The sequence below is a fragment of the Cygnus olor genome, chromosome 3 (genome assembly GCF_009769625.2).
Source record: "Cygnus olor isolate bCygOlo1 chromosome 3, bCygOlo1.pri.v2, whole genome shotgun sequence".
In the NCBI taxonomy this organism is placed as follows: domain Eukaryota; kingdom Metazoa; phylum Chordata; class Aves; order Anseriformes; family Anatidae; genus Cygnus; species Cygnus olor.
Genome location: NC_049171.1, coordinates 90,905,706 through 90,930,182, shown reverse-complemented (window position 1 = coordinate 90,930,182; position 24,477 = coordinate 90,905,706). Strand labels below are relative to the sequence as shown.

The 24,477-nt window shown below is 39.2% G+C and overlaps 1 protein-coding gene across 2 annotated transcripts in view; it reads left to right on the top strand.

Annotated features, from left to right (window-relative positions):
- LRFN2 (leucine rich repeat and fibronectin type III domain containing 2) overlaps positions 1-10,587 on the top strand; it is a 228,541-nt gene extending 217,954 nt beyond the window's left edge. For both annotated transcript variants that reach the window (XM_040553080.1, XM_040553079.1), the window contains one exon: positions 9,544-10,587. In XM_040553080.1, the coding sequence (XP_040409014.1) occupies positions 9,544-10,462 (919 nt within the window). In that variant the 3' untranslated portion in view covers positions 10,463-10,587. The remainder of the gene's footprint in view (positions 1-9,543) is intronic.
- The last annotated feature ends 13,890 nt before the right edge of the window (positions 10,588-24,477 follow it).

Below are 24,477 nucleotides of genomic sequence, written 5' to 3'. Positions count from 1 at the left end.
TTATGAGTGCGGCTATTCATTGTTTCCATAAATACTTCAGCTTCACATTTACTAACAGAAATATTGTGTGGGCTTTCAATTACTCTGCTAATGAGCTTAAATATGTTTTAGTTGGATTTGAATTAGTGTGAGGATTTTTTTTTTTTCTGAGGCAATTACTGTTCCAGATATTTCGAGGTGAAAGGTGCTTTATGTGCTGATGAATAATGGGTGTGACTAGATTTATCTTTTGTGCTGTCAAATGTTCCTGGGGTATGTCTGTAGTCCCTTACAAGATAAAAGTTAATGATAAGGGCACTAAATGCCTGCCGCTGTCACGTTCGTTTGAAATAAATGATAGTATAGAATAGGTAGCTTGAAAGTCTCATTTTGTTCTGTTATACGAACGTTAGGCATAACAAGTTTGTCCCAGTGCAGTAACATGTACCTGGAACTGAACTGGACACCTTCATTGATTCAGGGCATTACAGGTGGATTCTGTAGAATCATAGAATATCTGGAGTTGGAAGGAACCCACAAGGATCATTGAGTCCAACTCCTGGCTCCACACAGGAATACCTAAATATTAAACCACATGTGTGAGAGCATGAGAGCATTGTCCAAATGCTTCTTGAACTCTCACAGGCTCAGTGCTGTGACCACTGCCCTGGGGAGCCTGTCCCAGTGCCCGACCACCCTCTGGGTGCAGAACTTTTTCCTAACACCCAGCCTGACCCTCCCCTGTCCCAGCTCCATGCTGTTCCCTCAGGTCCTGTCGCTGCACCCAGAAAGCAGAGCTCAGTGCCTGCCCCTCCACTCCCCTTGTGAGGAAGCTGTAGACCATGATGGGTGGTCTTTTGGCCTTTATTCATCTAGAAGTGCCTCGTGAATTCTGCCTGCTTGTGGATCCCTATTATAAGCAAGAATTTGTCTGGGAATAATAGGGAGAGAAGCATTTCCTCCTGGACTAATGGCTAGAAGAGGGGATCAGAATACCTTGTACCACAGTGTTCCCTCCTCAGCCTTGTGCAGTAATGTCCCCTAGAAGCCTATGTTTTGTTCTGTTGCCTATTGAATTACTTCAGTGCATCCCCAGGGGAAACTCTTCAGCAACCTATTGGATCTCACCAGAAACATATATTCTCTGAGCTCATAGTTTAATGTTTTTTGTTTGTTTGTTTGTTTTGTTTGGTTGGTTTGTTTTTTTGTTTTGTTTTGTTTTGCTGTTTGTTTTTCCCTGTAGCACAGAGGATATATTCATTATCAGTATCTCCCTAGCTCACCATCTCATGTTACACTTATGTAATCCTTTTGGCTCTGTCTTCTCTTCTTCACCACCACCCCACTTTTCCAAATGGGCAGAAAAGAGCATAAGCAAATTAGGAAATAATAATGAAAATATATGTACTTTTTATTTCAATTGGCAAGACAGATTCTCTGAAGGGTGGCTGGATGCATGAGTGATGAGGAGACAAGATTCATAAAAGCAGGAAGGGATTTGTGTTTAAGAATAGACGTTCCATCTGAAGGCAAAATTATGACTATGTCATAAAAAAAAAAAAACACATTAAAAACTAATAAAATAAAAAATGCAGGAAATTATTCATGCTGGGTTGAGTTAGTGTTTACTGAATATGTCTGGCTACCTCCTGGAATTATCTGACATTTCCTTATGTTGACATGACTGACAGAGGAATTATATACCTAATACTAAAAACTATCTTTTCCCTAGGACACAAGAAGTAAGCAAATGCAACTTTTTTTTAATTTATTTTTTTTTTTTTGAGATGCAGGTCACAGTAGACCTCTGTCTTTCTCAGATTATTAGATTCAAAAACCTTGAATCAGGTGCCAAATGACTGTGAGAATTTCACACAGCAAAATACTTGGTACTTTTCCTTTGTTTCTTGATTCCTGAGGCTTTAGGATGATCTGAAGGTATATATTCAAGGCCTTATTTTTATTTATTTTTTTTTCATTTTAAAGGATTGGAAATTAATCTTCAGTATTGGCTTGCTTAATTTTTTATAGCATTTCATGTTCTTCTTTCATTCCATGCCTCCAGAAGCAGCGGTTTTCCGGTGGGAAAAAAACAGCAAAAAAATGGCAATGGCATACACCATAAAACTTTCTAGAAAATCACAAAACTTGGCAGCACAAAAGAGTGCCAACTATGCAGTCCAAATTTGTTAAGTACTTGCTCTTGCTTCCAGACATTAAATCAAGCATGAAATTTTCAGAGATATTTAAATCCTTCTAGTCTTCCTTTGATCATTTTTTGGCCTTTTCTCCAGCCTTCTCAATATCTGTCCACCATGTGATCTTTTTCCACTGCCCTGATTCACTTCACTGTCTTTCTAATTGTCTTGGTTTTGCTGAAAGATCTTCATCTCTGTTTGACAGCACTCAACTGTACATTGATCTGTTTCTTTGATCTTAGACCCGATTCAGTGGTCAACTGATCTACTTCCATCATTTTGATAGCAACCACATGCCTACACCCTTGCCAGTTAGTGCCCCACCAATGACTGTTTTGGACCTGTTAGTCTTTCTGCCAGTTTTTGCTGCTCTGACACTGCCAGAGTCACCAACTGTCATCTTCATCTTTGCTTCTTGCATTCTTTCTCACTTTTCCTTTCTCTTCATTCTTTCCTTGTCTGTCCTCAACACCTCCTTCCTTATCTCCTGTCTGCTAAAGAGCAAGATCTGTGTACCATTAAGCTACATCCACTAGGCTTTAAAGGACATTTTACATTGTGCTGCAGGTAATGAATTCCATTCTATGATTACCAACTCTTTTTCCACATTCTTTAGCCAGTCTTTCTCCAGTATGTCACCACTGAACATTCCCCTCTTCCGTTTCTCTATCATCCTACTTTAATCCCACTGGCAGTGAAAGTGGACACTCCATCTGAAAGGTAGGACTCTACCAGACTCTTCTACAGTGCTTTGAAAGAAGACTAGCTGGAATCATAATTTTATTTTTATTTTTTAAGAATTACCTGATAATCTGGAACAACAGAAAAAACAAAAACAAAAAACAAAACAGCCAAAACCAACTGATTTTAAAATAGCAGATGAAGCTTTTGGTGAAGTAAATGAATATTTTCAGCTTGATATTTTCACTAAAAAATGAAAATTAGTCAGATTTCAACATCAACATTTTCTGGATCAATTTCTAGTTCTGAGACTAATTGTCAGTATTTTGCACTTCTTATGTGAAGTCAGCTCAGTGTTTGGGGAACTTTAAGAATATGAAGGTACAGACTGATATTTTCACAATAAGGCATTTACAGACAGGAAAGTTAGCTTACTAACTAACTGGGATATAGATTTTATAGGACCCTAGCTATTTCACCTTGCCACCTCTCTTCCTCTCCCTTTTCCCCTCTTCAATATGAATATTTAGTAAATGGTGACAATGTTGCATTGTAATATTAGTAACTGCTAAACAGTGCTCTGCTGAAGGAATTATGAATTACTTCATAATTAGTGTATGCATTACAGGTCTGTTGGTAAATTAATGATTGCCCAGAAACATTCCCACATACCCCAAACTCCTCATCTATATTGCCAAAGTCTTGATATGATTGCTGGAATTATTTTTCCATCATTGTTCAGGAGTTTAAATATTCCAAGGGCTATTCTATATGTACAGCTTTCTGGGGCCACTCTGCAGGCAAAGAGAATTTACCAGCTGAACCTTTCCTTGACAGGCATCTGTCTTGGGACAGATATATCATATGTGCATGAAAATGGTTGAAGTAGAATCATGCAGGAAGCAAATCCATACCTGAGCAATTTGCCTTTATTTGTGTGTTTGTTTGTTTTTAGAGATACAAGCATTTAATAGAAAGTCAATAGCATGCATGACTTTTTATTTCATATGCCTACCATTCAGTTAAAAAGGAGAAATCATATTGCAGTGTAGATGATGTATAGCCCTGGACAATACAAAAGAAAGCACTGCAAGAAAAGCAACATGGTCTAGCAGGTCAGTGTAAAACTGAGTCCTGGGAGTTGCAAGCGCCTCCTCAAAGGAGCTGTCTTGACAGCTCCTTGCAAGTTCTGTGATTAAAGCAGTTTCAGGCTAAAACTAGATGGTATCATACACCTCATAGGATGGAAAAAAAGGAATGGAATTGCCTAGCCAATTAGCCTAATCTGTTTTTTTCTCTAATTTGTCTGCTTTGCATAACCACAGTATTAACCAGCAGTTTACTGCTAATCCCCAGTGCTATGAAGAAGAAAAGAATCCATTTGTGTATTACAGTGTAATCATAATATCTACTAATTTCTTCCCATACACTACAGGCCTCTTTTGAAAGCAGATTGCTGGCATTATCCCCATTTTATAAATGAGGAGACTTATAGTACAGCAAAATGATTTCTCAGGAACTGAAAGTTACTGATAAAGTAGAGCCTGATATCAGTGTAACTGATAAAGCAGAGAATAAAACACAGGTCTCCTAAATTCTCAGCCCAGTTCACTGCCTACAAGCTTCAGCATTCACTTGCATCTGGGATTATGGGTGAAGTTTACAGCAACCCTTTTTCTCCTGTATTTCTAAGTCATTTATTTTTTGATTTTCTTAATATCACTGCACACTGAAGGGAATAATTACAAATTTGCTTTATGTATGTCATGTCTACAAGGACACAACAAGGACTTTTTAGCAATGATGGTAGAAAACAAAGTTGAAAAAAGGGTGCTAACACTGTTTTCTTTTTTGAAAAGAAATAGTGTCATGGTCTCGTTTTGATGCTTTCAGAAGATGAGACAAATTTTCATGAATTGAAGGGTATATATTGTTTGAATAAGCCTTGAAAACTTTCAGCCCACCTTCCTAGCTCTTCATCACACATAAACTCACATAAGAGCATGTGCTTATTAATATTACATTTCAGACATGTGCCATGCTCCAGTCCTGGCCACAGGTCCCCCTTCTTCCAATAAGTGTTGCCATTGTGCTAAAAGGTGAGAGAAGAGGGCTTTTTTTGTTTCTTAAGGAGGTTGTAAGACCCCCTGGATCATTTCATTGCTTAGAGGCAAGATTTTTGCAGGGTTCCGAATCTTGTCCTTATTAAAAACAGTTTTCCTTGGAGTATTTTGATCTTCACTGATAGAATTCTGAAGCTATATTAAGAGACAAATAACAAATTCTGGTGCCAATGTGGAGGAGATTTGCCTGCTCCTCCTACCACAAAGAAACTAAACTGGAGGAGAAATACAGAAAGTACTGTTTTGTGTGTCTGGATTGTGAAATTTCAGTAAGGAGAAAACAAAAACTTGCAGATATTTTCAAATTTCTTGTTGTTCTAACTAGGTTTTAAATGTCCTTTGTTAAGTGGATTCCCCATCCAAAGCTTTTTGATTTTAGATGCTCTTCTGGGAACTATGTGCCCACACTTACACCATTTACGCATTTAAGTACTCTTTCACTTTCCCAGGCCTTAATATTCCTGGGCTCTTTAAACTGCACACTTTAAAACCTATCACAACTTAGCATTAGTTTAAAATTAAGCAAGAGTTTTGCTAGTTGATTTTCTCTTGCAGTTAGTCAACTATTACTTTTTTCCCTAAAGAAAGGCTAATATCAAATTTAGATCTTTACTCTCATTCTGCGATAAGAAGCAGCTCTTCAAGAGACCCACACAGTCCTTCAGAGCTCATGGGCAATATCAGGCTCGTTGCGTCAAGAAGGAAAGCTGCTTTTTATGTCCTCTAGTGATCTGGCCAATAGATTCTGGCTAACTGAACCAACTTTTTGTGTTTAGTTTTCCTGAGATGACTGAACAAAGCTTTACAGGAGTTCTGCTTAGCCACAGTTTTAAAGAGCTCTTTTGTTTTTGTGGCAGCTCCTGGCTATTGAGTCCCAATGGCAGGGCACAGTCGCCCATGATTGATGTTGCTAAATGTGCACAGTGACCATGAAGTGACTGACTACCCAGGTGACACAGCAAAGCAGAGGCTGAAGTGGCATCTTGCAGCTACCTGTGCTGAGGACAATCAAAATGTCATCAATATCCCAGAGTGAAAATGTGTCTGAAGCAATTTTAGGTGTGGGGAATGTTAAGACCTGCCATCCATCATAGCTGACTGGCATTGCATTTGGGGAGGGTGGGTTAAGGCATGGAGAGCGTACCAAAATACTCTTACTATTTGGCAGCTTCATGAAAACAAGATCTTCCCTACAAGCTTGAAAACCAAGTCTGAGATTAATTACTTAACTCTTAGTAGACTTGAACTTGGTGCTTACTCTTATGCTCAGCTGTTCTACAATAACATTAATTTTAATATTTTACAAGAACGTTTGAAGTTTATTTATGGAAACATCCAGAATTCTCCATTTTAAATGTATATGGGGAGTTGATTGCTTTTTCCATAATTGGGATTGCAACTGTGTTCTTTTACAAAGCTATTATTAGTAGCAATATTATCACAGCTGTAGCTCCCAGGACTGACTGAGTTTAAAAATGACTCAGTTTCTTTGGAAGGCTAAGATGAGTTTTTATGATAAGTTTCAGCTTTAGGACTGATTTTGGCCTCACTGCCGTACTTTTAAAAATGGACTTGCTTCATATTTTTTGCCACTATCAATAACTGCCAGCCCTTGAAATGTTCCAAGTAGCTACATTTCCTTGAAAGCTTATGCATAATCAGATATGAAGAAAGCAAGTTGTAAACGATTAAAGTTACCAGTGTTCATTCTATATAAATTGGCATGGAGTGTTAAACTGAAATACTGCATTTCTTCTATTTGTATAAGATATGTGCAATGCTATATGCTATGTAAACTCATTTGTTTGCTGTTTGCTCAGATAGAATAAAAAGATCTGTCTGTGTTTCATCAGCGTAAAGCAAAAGGAACCACTCTAGCAGATGGTACTATAGCTCTGTTTTTCATGAGTTATGATCCAAGACCGAGACTCGGTTTTGCAGGGCTGTCTATTCTTTCTATTAACTATGCTACTTGTTTGTAATGAGGTTTCATAGTGAAACAATTTCTGAAGGGCTCACACACTGCAGAATTTTTTAAGCATGAAGCTGAGAGTGATGGTGGAAAGTGGACACTAGGTGTTACAGAAGGAGATATAAAGTGATGGGTGAAACTGTTCCTGAGTCTGAAGATTGTATGTTTGAAAACTGATAGGATTCTGTTATTCCATGTGTCATCCTTGGTGTGTGCATATGTCATTCCCTTGGCAGGATGGGGACTGTATGAAGCCTATGAAAGATAAGTAAGAATTGAGACAAGGTTTCCCAGTCCCTGGAGCAGAGCAAAGTGTGGGATGGGTGACATGTCCCTGCAATCTCTGGGACCTGGGAGAGCTGAGGGAATTGGCTGGCTGAGGAAGACCGAACTGACAATAAGTGCAACGGTATTTTGATCAGCACCAGGCCTTCCTTTAAGGCTGTCAGCACGTCCCTGCTAGCAGATCAACTGGAAAATGTGAGAATATGTGTCAGATAGAAATAGCTGTAAAGGATGGCCTGCTGGCCCACTTATTCACAGGCCTGAGAATACTATAGTGAACTACAATAACAACTGGTGGAAAAGAGAAATACAGTAATAGTCAACAGGAACAATCAGTACTGTGGTCTATGGATTTTAGTTATGAAGACAGTACAAAACTCTTCCTCGAACAATTCAACACTGAGCAAGCTTTGCCCCAGCTGCTGTTGTAGCCGGTGGTGTATTGTAGTCAGAGCCTCAGGAGACGAGAACAATTAGAAATAACTCAAGACCAACCATTGTGACTATCAATAACCATTTTAGCAACCGTACCTGGAGTTTTCCAGGAGGGCTGCTTTATGTCCTCTCAGCTCATTCTGAACAGCTCATCTATGTCTGCACAGAGCATCTCTATTAGGATGATAAATGTACCAAGGATCTCAAATATAATACTGAGTAAACTTGCCCGGTTATATTTATATTTCAGGTGTCTCTCACTGATATTACATTTACTTACAGATTTTTTTGTTTGTTTGATTGATTTTTAAAAAGGGGCCACATCCTCGCCTGTGGCCAGAATGAAGGGCAGTGTAAGCGTGGGAGTGCATAAATGCAAAGATGATCAGATGTCGACCTTTGCAGTGCCCTGATGCTGCTCCTGTGTGCAGGTCTGCTCCCTCACACTGCACAGAAGTGTCCCTGGAGTGCTGTAATGGGTGCTAACTGTGATGGCTATTTGGGGCTAGAAAAAAGCCTGGCACACCCACAAGCAGTATGCCTTTTTCTTTTGGCCTAGCCTTACTGTCCCAATTACACTCACACCAGCTTTGCTGTGTGGTGTACTTTGTTGCTTGTGACAGAGATTAGTAGATCTAAATCAGAAAGGGCTGTTTCTAAGCTCAGCTACTTTGTCTCCCTCTAGCCTGTTATTATGTGGAAGTAAAGAGAAAAAAAGCATGGGGTACCTCTTTGACTTTGTTCTTGGCTACCCACCAAGCACTGAATCTGAGGTTCTTCATTGCCTACCTCTAACATGCTGCAGTTTTCACCAGTTGAAATGGGTGTAGACCATTTTCATTCCAATAGCTAATTTTAAATGCCGGTGATGCTCTAATAATTTATGAGATCAAATGACTACTTAAGTTTTGTGGCAGCAAAGAACAATATCCATAAATAAAGTTGGAGTAAACTTACTTGCTGTAACTGGGGTTAGATTTGACTAGATTTTTTTTATTTTAAAATAAATACTTTTTTTCCATTCCCATATCTTCCTACCTCTCCACACTCATGCCTCCACAGCTCATACTGCAAATGCCAATATTTCTTTTTCACTGAAATAGGGAGAGCAGTTGCAAGAAAAAATGTCTGGCAAAGCAGAGAGCTGCATTTCTAGGAGCCATTTTTTCCACAGTAGGGAGTAGGAGGATAGGGAAAAGGGAGGGGAAGGAGGGGTATGGAATTGAAAAGAAAGAGAAGTGGCCGCCTGCCTCGTATTCTCAGAAAATGTGAAAATCAAATGTAGCTTCTTGTCTTCACAAGGTAAGCAACCTGCCAGTGTTACACAGTAAATGTTCAGACACCCGTAAAGCACTGTCATGACTGCCAGGTTCAGATTTAGCAAATGCAATGGTCATTTGCACACTCTGAAAGAATTGCTCTTTGTAGATATAACGTGTATATATATATATATATATTTATTTATTTATTTATTTATTTTCTGAATTATCTGTTCAGGTTTGAATATATTTAAGATTAGGTCAGGAAGATGTGAGGAGAGAAAAAGAACAGACTAGTTTTTTTTGTTGTTGTTGTTTTCTTTCTTATCCCATTTGTTGCACATTGGGTAGATGGTCCTCAAACTTCTGCATTAGTGTGGGCATTTCTGCTAGGATGTTGGACCCACAGGAACTGGGAAGTTTGAATGCCTGTTTGAACTTTAAGTCTCTGACTCCTCTCTGCCAGTACCCAAACTGCTGCTGTCATGACTGTTCTCTTTTCTTCTTTTTCCTTCAGTGTCAAGAATAACCCATTTTTTCTTTTATCTTTCTCCCCCACTTTTTTTTTTTTTTTTTTTTTTTTTTTTTTTTTTTTTTTTTTTTTTTTTAAGGATGATTCCTGCTACAAACAAAGCCTTTGTCGTAAACAACCTTGTTTCTGGAACAGGCTATGACCTCTGTGTACTGGCAATGTGGGATGACACGGCTACGACCCTTACTGCCACCAATATTGTGGGATGCGCCCAATTCTTCACCAAAGAAGACTACCCTCAGTGCCAGTCGATGCACAGCCAGTTCCTGGGTGGTACCATGATTCTCATCATTGGAGGCATCATTGTGGCGACTCTGCTGGTGTTCATTGTAATACTCATGGTACGCTACAAGGTCTGCAACAGTTCCCAGGGGAAGATGTCCAACGTCAGCAATGTCTACTCGCAGACAAATGGAGCACAACCAGTTCAGAATGGAGTCCTGCCCCAAGTAAACCCCAAAGTGGTGGTGAGAAATGAACTTATGGAGTTTAACTGTGAGTCTGTGCGGAGCAGCATCTCCTCTTCTTCCAGCTCTCTGAATAGCCGTGACTGTGATAACTATAGCCTCCAAAGTGAACAGGGCACATTGTCCAGTAAGTGGAGGCCCCCCTCCAGGTCAAAACACAATATTGATCGGCTAATGGGAGCTTTTGCCTCCCTGGAACTGAAATGTCAGAAAAAGGAGGAGACGACAGACTCCAGAACTTCCACTGTGGCTCATCACTCGGACAAAGAGCCACTGCTGGGCCAGCCAGAGTCCAAATTTCGCAGCCTCCTCATGTTGCCTCTGGAGGGCAAAACTAAACGTAGCCATTCTTTTGACATGGGAGACTTTGCCACATCTCAGTGCTGCACCTACCCAAAAAAGATAACAAACATTTGGACAAAGAGGAGCCTCTCAGTGAACGGCATGCTTTTACAGTATGATGACAATGACCTAACAGGGGCAAAAGGGACTTATGGGAGTTCAGAGTGGGTAATGGAAAGCACGGTGTAAATATCAGTGTCTCCCCCCATCTTCTCCCCTCATGTGTTATAAAGTGTGGTTTGCTGCAGAGCCATGCATTTGGAAGGAGAGGGGGGTAAATGTTTTCAGATGTACTGGCCAATAAATAAGAAAGGCAAAAAAAATATAATAATAATAGGGACGCTAAAGGAGAAAGAAGGTCCTGAAATGTGAATAGGCACGCATGGCACCATTCTCGTCTGGACCCAACTGAACCATGTGTGATTGTTTCAAGGATTTTACTAGTTATATTTAGCATTGCTTTCCAAAAGTTTCTCAGACTCTTGGTGAACTGTCAAACAAGATTAAACAAGGAGGATGAAAAGGGGTTCGACAGCATAAATTTAATTTTAAATGTGTTTTTTTGTTTGTTTGTTTTGGTTTAGTTTGTTTTAGAGGGGTGGTCTTTTTTTTTTTTTTTTTTAAGGGCACCTTTTCCTTTTCTTTCATTCACAGAAAGGGACTTCTGTGGATGTACGACTGGTGCTAGAATGCATCTGTTTTTTACTGCAAGTGATTTTCTCAAAAGTGCAGGCAGGGCATCCACAGGGACAGATCAGAGCAAATTATTCATCTTAATCTCATAGTGTTAACTATGACAGCTGGGAAAATAACAGTACTTGTTGAGTGGGCTTTTGGTTGGGATTTAGTGTATTTTTTTAAATTTTGTTTTGTTTTGCCTTGTTACTGCTTTTGAGTTGGTTTAGTTTTGTTTAGTTCTGTTCTGTTTTCTTCCCTGACAGAAAGTGTTTTTCCCTGCATTTTTGTTTTTGTCTTCAGTCTCTTATCAAATCCCCTAGATGAGAAGGAGGATATGTACAGAGATCAAATTTCTGAAGTACTGTATAACCCACCTCCAATACCACCAAAAAAAAAAAAAATGTGGAAATCCAGAAATCCAGGAGCTAATAAATTTTAAAAAATCATCCTTTCTTCCATCTTCTTCATAGTCTCGGCTTCTCAGTGCTTAAAGCAGATTGCAACAGCTATTGATATTTGTGGGGATTTTGCTATTAAAGATGGGGAAAATAGATATGAAGATTTCATATTAAAGGAAAAAGAGAGGGAAAACCAAAGTGTCTCCCATGAAAAGTCTACATTATGAATACAATGGCTTCTGGCAAAGGTCACACTGTCACTCTCTGCTCTACTGACAAAGAAAACACAAACTTTCACCCTGTTGTGACAAAAGCTCTTTTGTCTGTACAGTTACCACAACATGGCTTGACTGTACCAGTAACGTCATATGAAATGTAAGTTTTTGTGTGTTTCAGTGGATTGGGTATGTTCCCAATTAGCCACATAAAATGAGTGAAATTTGGATGTCACAAGGCAGGGAGTCTCCCATGTGTCCCCTGCACTACATCCAGCCCTTCCCTAGTCCCCAGTGTCCTACAACACCTCTATCCCTCACACTAAGCTATTTGCTAAGAACAGGAGCTCTTTAGGGCTTGTAAACTGATTCTCAGATTCCCTTTTGGGGAGGATTGCTGTGGTTTTGGGAATACATATGGCCCATTGTCCTCAGTGACTTATTGTCCTCAGTGACTTTACTGTGATTTCCAGTATTTTGGTGGCTACTACAACTGTCTTTCTTGTTTATTTACTTGTTGGCTGCCAATGATTAGCTGCTGGGAACCATTCTGAAATTGCACATTGTTCCTATGATTTTGTAAAAGACATGTAGAAAGGGTGCAAGGCACAGAAAAAATAATACATGAAAAAAATCTATGTATATTTTTTTTAAAGGTGCAGAGATTTATTGTGACATGGCTGTGTACTTGATCTTGTATTCGTCATGTTTCCTACTTGGAGTTTTAGAAAATGACATACCTGTGATCATAATATTTTTTCCTTTTTCCTTTTTTCTTTCTCTCTTTACTTTTTTTTTTTTTTTTTTTTTTTTTTTTTACAAAATGTACAGTAAAAAAATTATTGGGGAAAAGAAATGTACCTGATTTTCATTTATTTGCTGTTCTGTGATCATCTTTGAAACCTATATAAGGAGCAGTGATTATTTAAAATATGATCTTGAAAACCTTTTTGGAATGCATGAGAAAAGATTTTGTTAAAGGACATCTCATTTTTTTTCCCTGTGGTTACAGTTGTAGAGGTCTATATCACTAATGTATTTTAACAGTGAACTATTCCCTGATCAAAAAGGTGAAGAAATAAGAGGAAGCCTTTTTATTGGCTTTGTAGGTTTTTGCTCACAGCCAACATTAATATATTAAAAAGAGATACAGTCAAACTTTGTTTGCAATATCTTTCAAAATTTCTGATTTTCTCATGTTTTCCAAGAGAAATGACACCTCTAAGTGCCAGAATTTACATCAACCAACTGTCCAGATGGCAGCTTCCTATTAACTATTAATGACATTTACATTTATGTTGCACTGAAGACTCCTAAAGAAGTTCATGTAATGATTTTTCTTTTCCTTGTTGCACTGTGGTGTGGTTCAACTATTTATTATTATGTTCCTGCTTTCCTTTGAGCATGATGTCTGGGTTGTTTTTAATTTAGCTGTTGAGTTCATCATCAATATTAGTAGCATATGCAGCTGTGAATTTTCAAAAGCAATATCTTACACTCTTTTCTTTATTAAAAAGCAAAACATCTATTTCACATTCTCATACAAGATTAGAGTAACTCAACAGATGCTGCTTTAAAATAATGGATAGTTGCCAAAGAACCCAGGTAATAAAGTGCACAATCTAACAGCTGTATTTATTACTGTTAATCATGATTTCAATTCATTTAGCTTTAATGAATGAGGCTCAATCTGCATCAGCATATTTGCAAATAGTGAGTAAAATTAAATGAGTACCCAGCAATTGCCTTTGGTGTTCACAGCATTTGGGAGGAAGAAGACCAAGGGACTTGTAGGTGAGGCAGAGAGCCACACGGCAAATCGGCAAGTGACCAGCCTTGAGAGAAGGATGGAACAACCTGACGTGGTGGTGCCAGTGCCCAGGCAACCACTGGGTCAGGGTCATCCTTCAGGTGCCGCCAGCCACTGCCCTGCTCTCACAGATGCCAAGTAAGCCTCTGAAATTATCCTGCAACTTCCCCCATGTCACTTTGAGAGCTTCAGCACTGCCAAAGACAACACCACCTTTTGGGTTACAACATGCATCAATGCCCTAATTGATAACATGTAAGTGTGACCCCAGGATTCCCCCCCCTTCACATCCTGACCAAGCTCTACCTGTCCATATATTTACCTCAGTTTTCACAGGTAAACCTCACTCAGCATCTTTGGGTATGATTATTTCTCTATACTGCTGTTGTATGGTACAGATTATTTCTTGCTCCATTCCTGAGGGCAACTGCACATCAGTGGCTCGTGAAATTATATAGAGATATCCACTTACCTGAGTGTAATAAATATTTTCTATATCTTGTTGAGGAGCTGAGCTAACTCTAATGGCCTAATTCCCTGGTCCCACAACCCTACATGGCAAAATTCACGCAGGCCTCAAGTAACAGTGCTGTCACACAAATTAACATGCAGTAGTGTGGTATTTAGCTGCACCAACTGTGCTTCAGATGCAAATGGTCAGGGAGAGTAGATAGTAAAAAGGACAATGCAGAGCAGCCATAGCCACCTGAAAAAAAAAAAAAAAAAAAAAAGCCATAACAATTAAAAGTTCCACAGAATTTAATGTGAATCTTGTGAGAAAATTTAAAGACAATTGTGTATGCATATGTACCCCTGTAAGTTAATTTTTTGAATTCTTGTATAATAGTGACATAAACTTTCATTCTAAAAATATGATGTCATTTATTGAAAGAACAGGCTATGACTCTGCTGTGAAAATCTGCACAAAGATTCCTCCTTAAAAAAAAAAAAAAAAAAAGAGTCCCCAAAATATCATCTGGAGACTATTAAACAAGATGACAAGATGGAAATTTCTGAAACTTGTGATGATGTGGAGTGCACATGATGTCTGCTAGGAACAAAAAGGTCATATATGAACATGAAAATGTGTGTGTTTGTGAATGTCTGTGTATGTACATATATGTAGCAAAACAAACCCTATAATTTGCTTAAAATTTGTATCCTCCTCACAAATTTCATGACTTGGAATGTATTTCTGGTTTCAAATGTCTTTTCTGTCTTTACCAGCTCTAGAGGACGGCAACTGATTCGCTTTCCACTTGCCTTTTGGGGAAGATAACCTTTTATATGTCTCCAATCTTCAACCAATTCCTGGTTACAATTTGGATTAATTCATTTAAAAATCAATGCATAACAACAAAGCAATGAAAAGCACCTCTGCCTTGTCTGATGCAAGATTGAAAGGCGGTAGCATTTCCTTCGCGAAACTTGTTTGTATCCCACACCATGTGATTGATTTGCTCTGGAAACAGAAGGAAATAGTATTCCAAGAGACTACTTGTTTCATTCTCACACTCGACCCAGCAAAGGGTTGCAGAGACAGATAACCAAAAAGAGCCCTTGGAGGCTCTGAGCGAGTGCAATAAATGCAGCAATGATTTAAGCACTTTTGAACCTGGAAGCCAATGAATAATTCCATCTGATAACCAAGAAAACATTTTAGCCCTTGAATAGCTTGAATGCCACATCTGTTTCCAGTGCTTTGTACCCATTAACCCATGGGTAACACATAGCACACCATGTGGTTCATGCAGCACAACTCTCCTACCCCTTGCAGTCTATTTCTCTGGAAGCTTTTCTCAATGAATCTCCCCCCTCTATGTTCAGTGCTTATAATTCACTACTTGGGCCTTTCTGAAGATGTAATAATAATCTGGATGTAAAATTAACAAGTAACATTATTAATATCTTACATTTCACTTTTAAATTGCTGTAAATATGATGAGGGCATCCCGCCCAAAACACATTACGTTTGATTTTAGGCTTTAAGCCAGATGAAAACTAAATCAGAGTACCTTGAAACTCTTGCTTTCAATATAGGAATTTTGTGTTCTGCAGTATGCCTACCTAGTCTGAATTAATTACTCCTTAATCCTCAAAGGTACAGTATTCCCTAGAATCAGCTGTCAAAAGGCCTTACTATATGAAACAGTGCCAGATGCTTCTTCCCAGTATTACACTGCCAACAGATGGCAAATGCCACAGACATAAATACATATACATATATAGCTATATCAGCATGTGTGCATTTGTATTTACACATACCTGTTTACGTAAACATGTGAATGCACATATATGTTGCGCTCTTTAACTTTATGGTTAGTTATACACAGATTTTCTGCTTTGGTAATGAAGGGACATTTATTTATTTATTTATTTATTTATTAATGAAATACTAATGAGATGAAGAGAGAGACCAGAAACCTCATCTTTCTAGGAAGAAGATTAGTTGATAATCTGCATCTCAGCCCAGCTGGTAGAGTTCAGTGCTTCAAATGAGCTTAACTGAAGGTGAGGGGTTTCATATGACCACAGCAAAGGCTCAGCTTTTAAATTAGGGCATTAGTTCACCTGATTCTCATACCACATGCTATAGATTCATCTCCTGTCAGTGAGGACTTTTGCAGGAAGGCAAGCAGACCACAAGGAGCTACTGTTCTGCATTCACTGCCCCTGCTTGTGCTGACAAACAGGTTCTTTTGTTTGTCGGTTTATTTGTGTTTTGGCAGGAGCAGTCAGCTGCATCAGATGTTATAGTCAGTCATATGAGGAGCCTGGACACAGCTGAGAGAAACTGGTGGGAAATAGAAATATTGATATTTCACAGCCTGTACTAGGAGAACTTAAATCCTGACTTTAAGATCCATGAACCTTAATTTGGAAATAGGAACGGAGTGCATTAATTACTTGTCAAGTTGCAGGCATGGGCATCACAGTTTGATTGTGCTCAATCATGTGCAAGTCTGTGACAAAGGAGCCAGACCCTGGCCATGCATGTACAGAGGCTGGCACCAGACAAGCTGCAGGGGAAGACAAGATCTGTAGCAGACCAGAATTTGTGCAAAAGTACTTTTACTCTTAGGAGCAGTAACGTTCTGCATGGTTACCCACAAGACTTACATTATACCTAGAATGTACTAAATGGTCAGCCTGTATAATAGTTTTTTTTTTTTTTTTTTTTTTTTTTAATATATGCATGTGTGCAGAGAACTTTAGACTGAAAAAAAAAAAAAAAGCCAACACTAAAAACACACCCAAAGATCCCATCATGTAGGGCTGAGCAGATCTCATTTGATCCTCTTTCCTAACAAGTGTGTTCAACTACTCTCCAAATTTGCTCTCGTTTCCTCCCGCTTTTAAACTCTTGTTCCTTTACTAAAACCCATTTCCTTGCTACCCACCCAGTAAGTTCTAGCTTAGTAATTTGAAATACCTTGGTCCCACAAACCCCAAGAGTGTGTCTGAGTATAATTTTTACTATCTACAGTCTTACCATGCTCGTGGTCTTAGTTTAATTAGTCTTTTTTCTAATGTTATACCCATTTTTACCCCCCTCATGGTACCTGGTGGTTAAACAGGGAACTACAGAGAGCACATGAGAGACAAGCACTAAGCTCCAGAGCTATTGTACCCTGGAGCCACCATTTACAGGGAATATTCATAGCTCATGTTGAAGCCAGTTCAATTGCTCTGCTGTGGGGGGTGGTACATGTGCAGTCTGGTCACATGCAGGAGCTGTGAGAAGATGAAGGATGCATAATCTCCAGAGACTCTTACTAACAAACCTAATTAGGTCTTTATGGTGCGTGCATAGTCTGCATGATTTCCCCAGGCTTTTGACTAGTGCAGGTCTCTGTAACGTTCCCTAAGAGCAGCACAAGGCACATCTAAGACACTGTTCAGCCTCTTGTGAATTATCCAGGCTGAACTTCAAAGCACAAACACCACAAACACAACCAAAACATTTCAAAAACTGTCTCAGAAATCTTTTTTTTTTTTTTTTTTTTTAATATAGGTACAGTGAAAATATTTTTTCTGTCCTTTTCTCTTGTAATCAGCAGAATCATTTAGGTTGAAAATTTCCAAACAAAAGTTTGGCCCCAGAAAAGCAGACCTCCAAGGGAATGTGCCAGGCAACTTTAGCAATGTTATGCTGCCATGTTTGCCTATAATATTTTTCAAGCCATGATAAATTGAATGGTTGCCTTTCATGACACATCTCAAGTTCCTTTCACTGGAACTAATTTATTTTAAAGTATTAGTACTCCTGTGCTCTTCCCTGCAATGAACAATGCAGGAATATTTTTATACCAAACTGTTAATTACAACCTGTACCATTTATGAGTCAAAGCACAAGACAAGTGCCTGCACAGAAAAAAAGAGTCTATTGTTTCAGGGAAGTTGGTCTTCTTTGCCAATTTTATTGGTACGTTGGTATGAAATGTAGGATCTAAGAAGGCATAGGCAGGGCTGCGTGCTGTAAACCATCCACTTTCTACACCATGGTAATGAGTCTGAGACAAAAATCCAGAGAGAGTATATGTTAATCTTCCTTCCTTTGAACATGACTCAGAGATGTGAAACTTTAAATAATTAGGCCCATAAATCTGATGTACCATAGACAGAAAAATCTACTCATTGGGCTGATACAATCCAAGTGTTATTGCAGCACATAAATGCATGCTGGTGGCTGCTGGAATTGGTGTCATGCACAAAGGCTGGCCCTGATGAAGTGCGATCCCCAGAAGGGATTGCTGCACAGGTCACAGCATGGACAGGAGGGATGGCTATGTAGGAACATGTTATGCCTCAGTAGTGCAATAAATTGCTCTACCCAGTACCCTGTGGTAGTGTTTGGTGCTAGTCATTTTAGGGAAGGTACCTTCAGGAAAACTGCAGAGAGCTCTGTTCCAAAGCCTGAGAGAGAGAGTCCTTAACCTATTCTCCATAGGGAAGCAGTGAATTTCTTCTGAAATTCATACCCTGGCAACCAAAACTGGAGCAAAACGAGCTCTGAATGACTCCTCTTGTTTTGGAGTTTCTGCCTCTGAGCTTGTCAAGCTTGACTTTGTGAAAAAGCCCTTGTCATCCGAGACTGGGTTGCCTGAGGAGTTTGGAAATGGACAGGTGTATATTTGCAGAGCTGATGGGAACATTCCTCATCTGTAAGAAAGCCAGCATGCACCTCCTGTGCGACTCACTATTTCACTAAACACAACCCAAAGTGTATAGCAACAATAGAACCAGTCTCAACTACATCAAATCAGAAACTCTGTGCCATAAAACAAAACAAAACAACAACAACAAAAAATCACTTCTAAAAGTGCCTCACATGATTTTGAGAAACAAAAGACCAGATAGTCTCTCTTCCATTTAAATACCACTTTGCATATAATGCAAAATTGATGCAGAAAAAGGATCCCAGATTCCAGACTTCATTTCACTGTGCCAAGTTGTGTAGTAGAAGATATTCGTAGAAGAGTAGATATCATAGAAGAGACACAAGAATAAATATTTGTAGAAGAGACACAAAACCACTCAGTATAGTACCAATTAAATCCTAAGAAACTGATGTCCATAGATTTAAGGTTAGTAGAAGATGTTATCTTATCTGTCTTCCTGTCTAATACAGGACATAAAATGATGGATTTCTGTTGAAGAAACCTCAGTGGGATTGTGGACGTTTCCAGTTGGGTTGCAAGGCCAGTGCAAAGCTCAGCATGTACATGAAAATTTGAACAGTCTGGGAGCCATTAGTACAAATGCTTTTAGCAGCTGCCAGAGAACCTCAGCTTGCTATATGGTTGGGCAGCTACACGGACAGATCCAAAATGACTACACAGATTCAAATGATTGAAATGTAACTGCCCATGATATGCTGAATGTTGGCTAGTGGTTAGCATTGGTTAGAAGTTATGAATACAGTTTTGGCTGCAAGACCTGGGCGACAGTTATCTGCATGCTGCCGAGTGCCCAAATCAGTGAGCTTCTGCCAGCCTTGGCCAACCAGAGTCAGAAGGTCAGAGCCACCTCTGTTGGACTTTCTCCATGAAGACCACCAAGTGTAAGCTTGAATAATGTTGAGGAACTTGTTCCTCCTTTGTGATTGTAGGTTACAGCTCCCTTCAGAGCCTTGCTCCACAAGGAGGCTTCTGCCTAGATCAACCTGTGACAGCTGAAGTTTCTTTTTACTATACAGCTCTAGCCCGGCCTTCTGGGGCTCAGCACCTCCTCCCCTCCACGTTTCTTATCTCCTCCATTCCATTTCTTCACTGATTTATCATTTGGTTTCAGGAAAGAAGCTATTTTTTATCTGCTATACACCTCAGTCCAGCTGGCATGATGAAGTAACTGCACCACGGGAGAATAAACAGACTGAATTTGGCTGATACACTTTCTGGCCATGCTCCTTTCTCAGTTACCCTGCTGCACTTTGTTGTTTTCTACAGTGACTGATGTTTTAATTGTTCAGTGTAAAAAAATGCATAGAGCTCCTTTATCACGCAAAAACTGAGGACCCAAATTTCTTGCAAAGCATCTGCAATCCTTTAGTGTTCTTCCAAGAGGTAGGGTGAACACACTTCAATAGTTGGGACCTTGCTAGCTCTTCACTCCTGATTAGTACTTTGGCGACGGCTATTTCTGTACAATTTCAGAACAACCACAAAATAAACAAACAGATTGACCATAAAAACACTGACCAAACCAACCCATTGGTTTGTCATTGTTCCATCAGGAGACAAACTATACCATTTTTTTTCAGGAATATCAAACTGATGACCCTGTTTTCCAACACCTAAAAGGCATTACTATGTCAGGTATGTGAGATTTACTGTTAATGCCACTACTTTTAAATTGTGTCTGGCATTAATATGGATTACACCTGGTGAAGAGCTTCAGAATTAATCTCTAAAACAGGTGACCTGGATCTCATTTTAGTGAGGAGAGGTTCTCCTACCCTACAGAGGCCTCATACACTTCTGGCTATTTTTGAGGCTAGCTCTAATAAGCTAATTATTATACATTTAATTTATATGTGCATATATAATTGCATTCATTTAAATAGAAAGGAAAGTGAAGTGTTCCCATTATCCATACTACTCGTGGTGAGTAGAGACAGGATGTACTTCAGTTTGGCATGAAATCCTGTACATTAGACCAAACATCCTCCAAAATGTACCAAGAGAAATCTCAAGTCTTTCAAGAATGAGTTTATTTTTGATGCATACCCCAAACACAAACTGGGGTGAGATATTAAAGCTGAATATGAAATAACTATTGACAGAAGTATTCATATATACTTTCCGCACAAAACTTGAACCTCAAATGTGCTGAACAGAGGTGGAACCCCCAGTATAATTTAGCCAATGTTAGAGACTTATATAAATTGCTGCAGCTCTGCAAGCTGCAACAGGGCTTCTTCAGGTCTACATTTTTGTCTCCTTTTCTGTCATCCTTAGCACACTCTACAAGATTCGTTGAGCAGACCTTCCTAAAACAGCTGGGGGATGGTGTTTTCCTGTGCCGGTAAAAGACTCTTTTGGCTGTTTTGCTCCCTGATACTTTTTACCCAGTAAAAATCAACTGATGGGGAAATGAGGCTCTCTACTACATGCACTGGTGAAAACCCAGCCGGGCTCATAACGTGTTTGGTTCCAATATGGCTTGTCTATCCTGTGTCATCTTCAATTCATAAATATTCATGTCAGTTATTTTCATTCATATCAATGTGTGGGGAATGGTCCTTTTACCACTGCCTGTATTAGCATATAGTACTCCCACATGAGCACAAGTATTCTCCATTCATTATTTGCTATTCATCATGTCTTCTTCATTACTTGGCCATAGAAAAACTTATTCTCATCCAGCAAGGGAGTAGAAGTAATAACATTTGATATATCACAAATAGCTATGTGGGGAATGTAATAGCTGAGATTAGAAATATAAGCATAAATCCTAGAATACAATGTTTTTCTCCAAAATTATGTGCAAATGAGACTAAGATTTGCTAAAGTTAGGGTAGATCAAAAGTAATTCATGAATGAAAACAAAACAGGAACAAAACAAATCAAGTTCATTGAATGATTTATTTGGAAAATGTAATTCGCAGAGCTTTAATGGTGAGGTAAAATGGAAATAATGATGTTTCCTGAACTGCACAGCATCTGTTGCATACACAGAACAAGAAAATCAACTGTGAGGCTAACATACAGTTATAACATGCAGTTTGTAGCCTAACACTGTATAATTTCTAAAAGAGATGAAAAGAAGGAATGCAGTTACTGGAATTGAGATTAACTAATAATAATTAATCCAATTTGAATCTTAATTAGAAAGGCATTTTCTTAATGTCCCTTATGGAAGAGAAAAGGAAAAAGAGACTGTATTTAAATGAGTTTTGAAATTAGAGAAGAGAGAGAGAGAGTGGGAGAGAGGGGATTTGCAATCCAGGCCTAATGCTGAGTTTGCTCCTACTCTTCAGATTATAGGAGATTACCACAGATCAAACCCCTTTCACAGGAAAGAACCTTTTAAATCTACCTCAGCACTGCCCTTATTAGGAACGATGGCGAGAGGCTCCTTCCACTGGGATGAAAGAAGCCCTTAATTCATATCTTGTCAGAGGAAAGGCATTTGCTTCAGCATTGAACCAGGTTAGTTATGGCTCTAATTTACACAGCAGCATGTCGTCCTGGTGGAAGGGACGACACCTTTAAGTAATAACGAACAAGCATGCGTTGACAGAATAATAATCACGGATTGAAAAGGTTACAGCAGAGACTGTGGTAAAGCTAAGTGCCTGCTTTAATTCCATTGGGTGCCATAATATCAGGAGTCAGGAGCTGCAGTTACAATATAAAATAACATTAGTGTGGCAATTAGGACTTAATGGTTTGTGGAGAGAAGTCTGCAAGACTTTATAAAAACATCCAAATTAGTCTGTATTCAAGTTTTACTTCACTCCCATTTTTTTTCAGGCTGTATTGTCATCTCAAAGGCAGAGTCCTCTTAAAACATACTGAAGAAAAGCCAGAGGCATCAAGGTAGCTTCTCAGTTTGTATACATGGGTACAATCTCAAGCAAACTTCTGCTAATTGATCCTAACCGAAGAATCTAGCCTGCAGTGCCTATGGATAAAATTGCTGTCCTGGTAAAAATCATTTGCTTGGCAGAGGACAGAAAAACAAATGACTGTGTATATATTGACCTGGTCTCTCTTCCACAAAGTTTTCCCCTCTCTGACTTTGTATGAGACTTAAATTCTGGTCCCAGTGTTTAAAAATCACTAGAGAGAGCCTACAACACTTAGAAAAGCATAATTGAAATGGGAGCCTTTTGGGTGAATTTAAACTGCACTAATTTTGTTAGGACCTTCCCCAGGCTGCAGAAGTATGAGACAGCCCAGATTTCTGGGAAATAATCTGCATTTTTTACAGTTCAGGAAAACCTGGAGTGAGACTGGGTGGATATTTCTCCATGCATGTGGGAGACAGGAGACAAGCAAAAAAGGGGCTTGTGTTTTTGCGTCAGCTGCACAGCACAAATGTTTCAACTTCTGTGAAAATATATTTCTTCAGTAGTCTCCATATATGACATGCACTCAAAAAAACCTAGTTTGCTACAGACTGTATATCAAAGCAGAAGTAAAACAGAACCGTCTCCATCACTGTCTGACCACTGTGTGGTTCTGACGTTGTCAGAAGATTGGATTTAAGCATAGCCCTCAGATCATTGGTAGCAACAGAGAAGCTCCACCTGATTTCCACAGGCATTTCCTAAAGTTTACAGTAAGAACTGATGGAAATGAAGTATGGCATCACCTCTCCATTGATCTTTCTTCCCTTCTCTTTCTTTTTGTTTTTCCCACAGACATACAAATATTCTGTTTCAGTTTATTATGCTTCTTATCTCTGGTAGATGTGTATATGGGAGTATATATTCTCTGTCTGGGACTGAAAGCTCAGAGACCAGACAGGTCTGTATTGATCCACATACTAATAGTGTAACTATCCTACTAGTTCCAAGGGAGATTTCAAAACACACCTTTCTTTTTAGGACACACTTTATTAAGGTTTGGTGTGAAACAAAGAACTATGCATATGTGTAGGTTTTTGTGTCTTTTCTTTAAGTTTATGAAAACAGACAAATGATTTTCCAAAAGAGACAAGAACTTTGGATGCTGCCCCTAGCTGTCCTTTAGGTATCTTTTCATTCTTCTTCTTAGTGGCACCTGGGTACCTAAAAAGCTTCAAGGATGAGGATACTACTTCTGAAAGACCAGCATGAGTCAGGTCAGTATGAGACAGGAAAACAAGAATACAACAAGGTGGGGCAGGAAATAAGAGCTTATTGATTTACGTGTGCAGCAGCAGTGTTTTGCACAGGTCTCTTCACTTTCCTATCTCATACACCCCTGTTACCACATGCTATCGCCCACATGCAGTCAAGAGTGGTTCTGGCAGGCTCCTTACTGCAGCTCCCTCCAGGGCACAACCAAGATGCTGAAGTGAACAAACAGGGAATTCTCCTGTGTTCAACTAAAAAGGAGTCAGTTTTTGCAACTTTTCATTCAACAGGGGCAGTGAATTCTCCCATGTTCAACTAAAAAGGAGTTCGTTTTTGCAACTTTTCATTGAAGAGGGGCAGTGCCCTGAAAATGAGAGATGCCTTTCAGAACAAATGCTCTGTAATAATTCTCCTGCACCCATCCAGGTTACATTCTTTTCACCTTTGGAGAGTGTTTTACAGGGGCACCAGTAAGGATCTGTTTGTGTGTCAGGCTTTGTTTACATGAATTTCCTATGACTTTCTTCTCCTTCACACTGTGCAGCAGAAGACTGAAATGAAACACAAGCGCAATGAGCACATTGCATCAGAGCTGTGTCTCTTTATGTTCGTCCCCACCTGGTGCAAGGGAATTTGAGTCTTTAATTGCTGAGTTTATCCCTTTCTCAGATATACCTTTTAACAGGGTGTTCTCCTCCTCATTCTGACTGCTTTGTGGGAAATGTAATCTCTTAAATAGATATACACTTATATGTATATACAGCCAATACACTCTTTTAAGTGAAGCAGGAGGGATTTATGTATTAAAATGCACA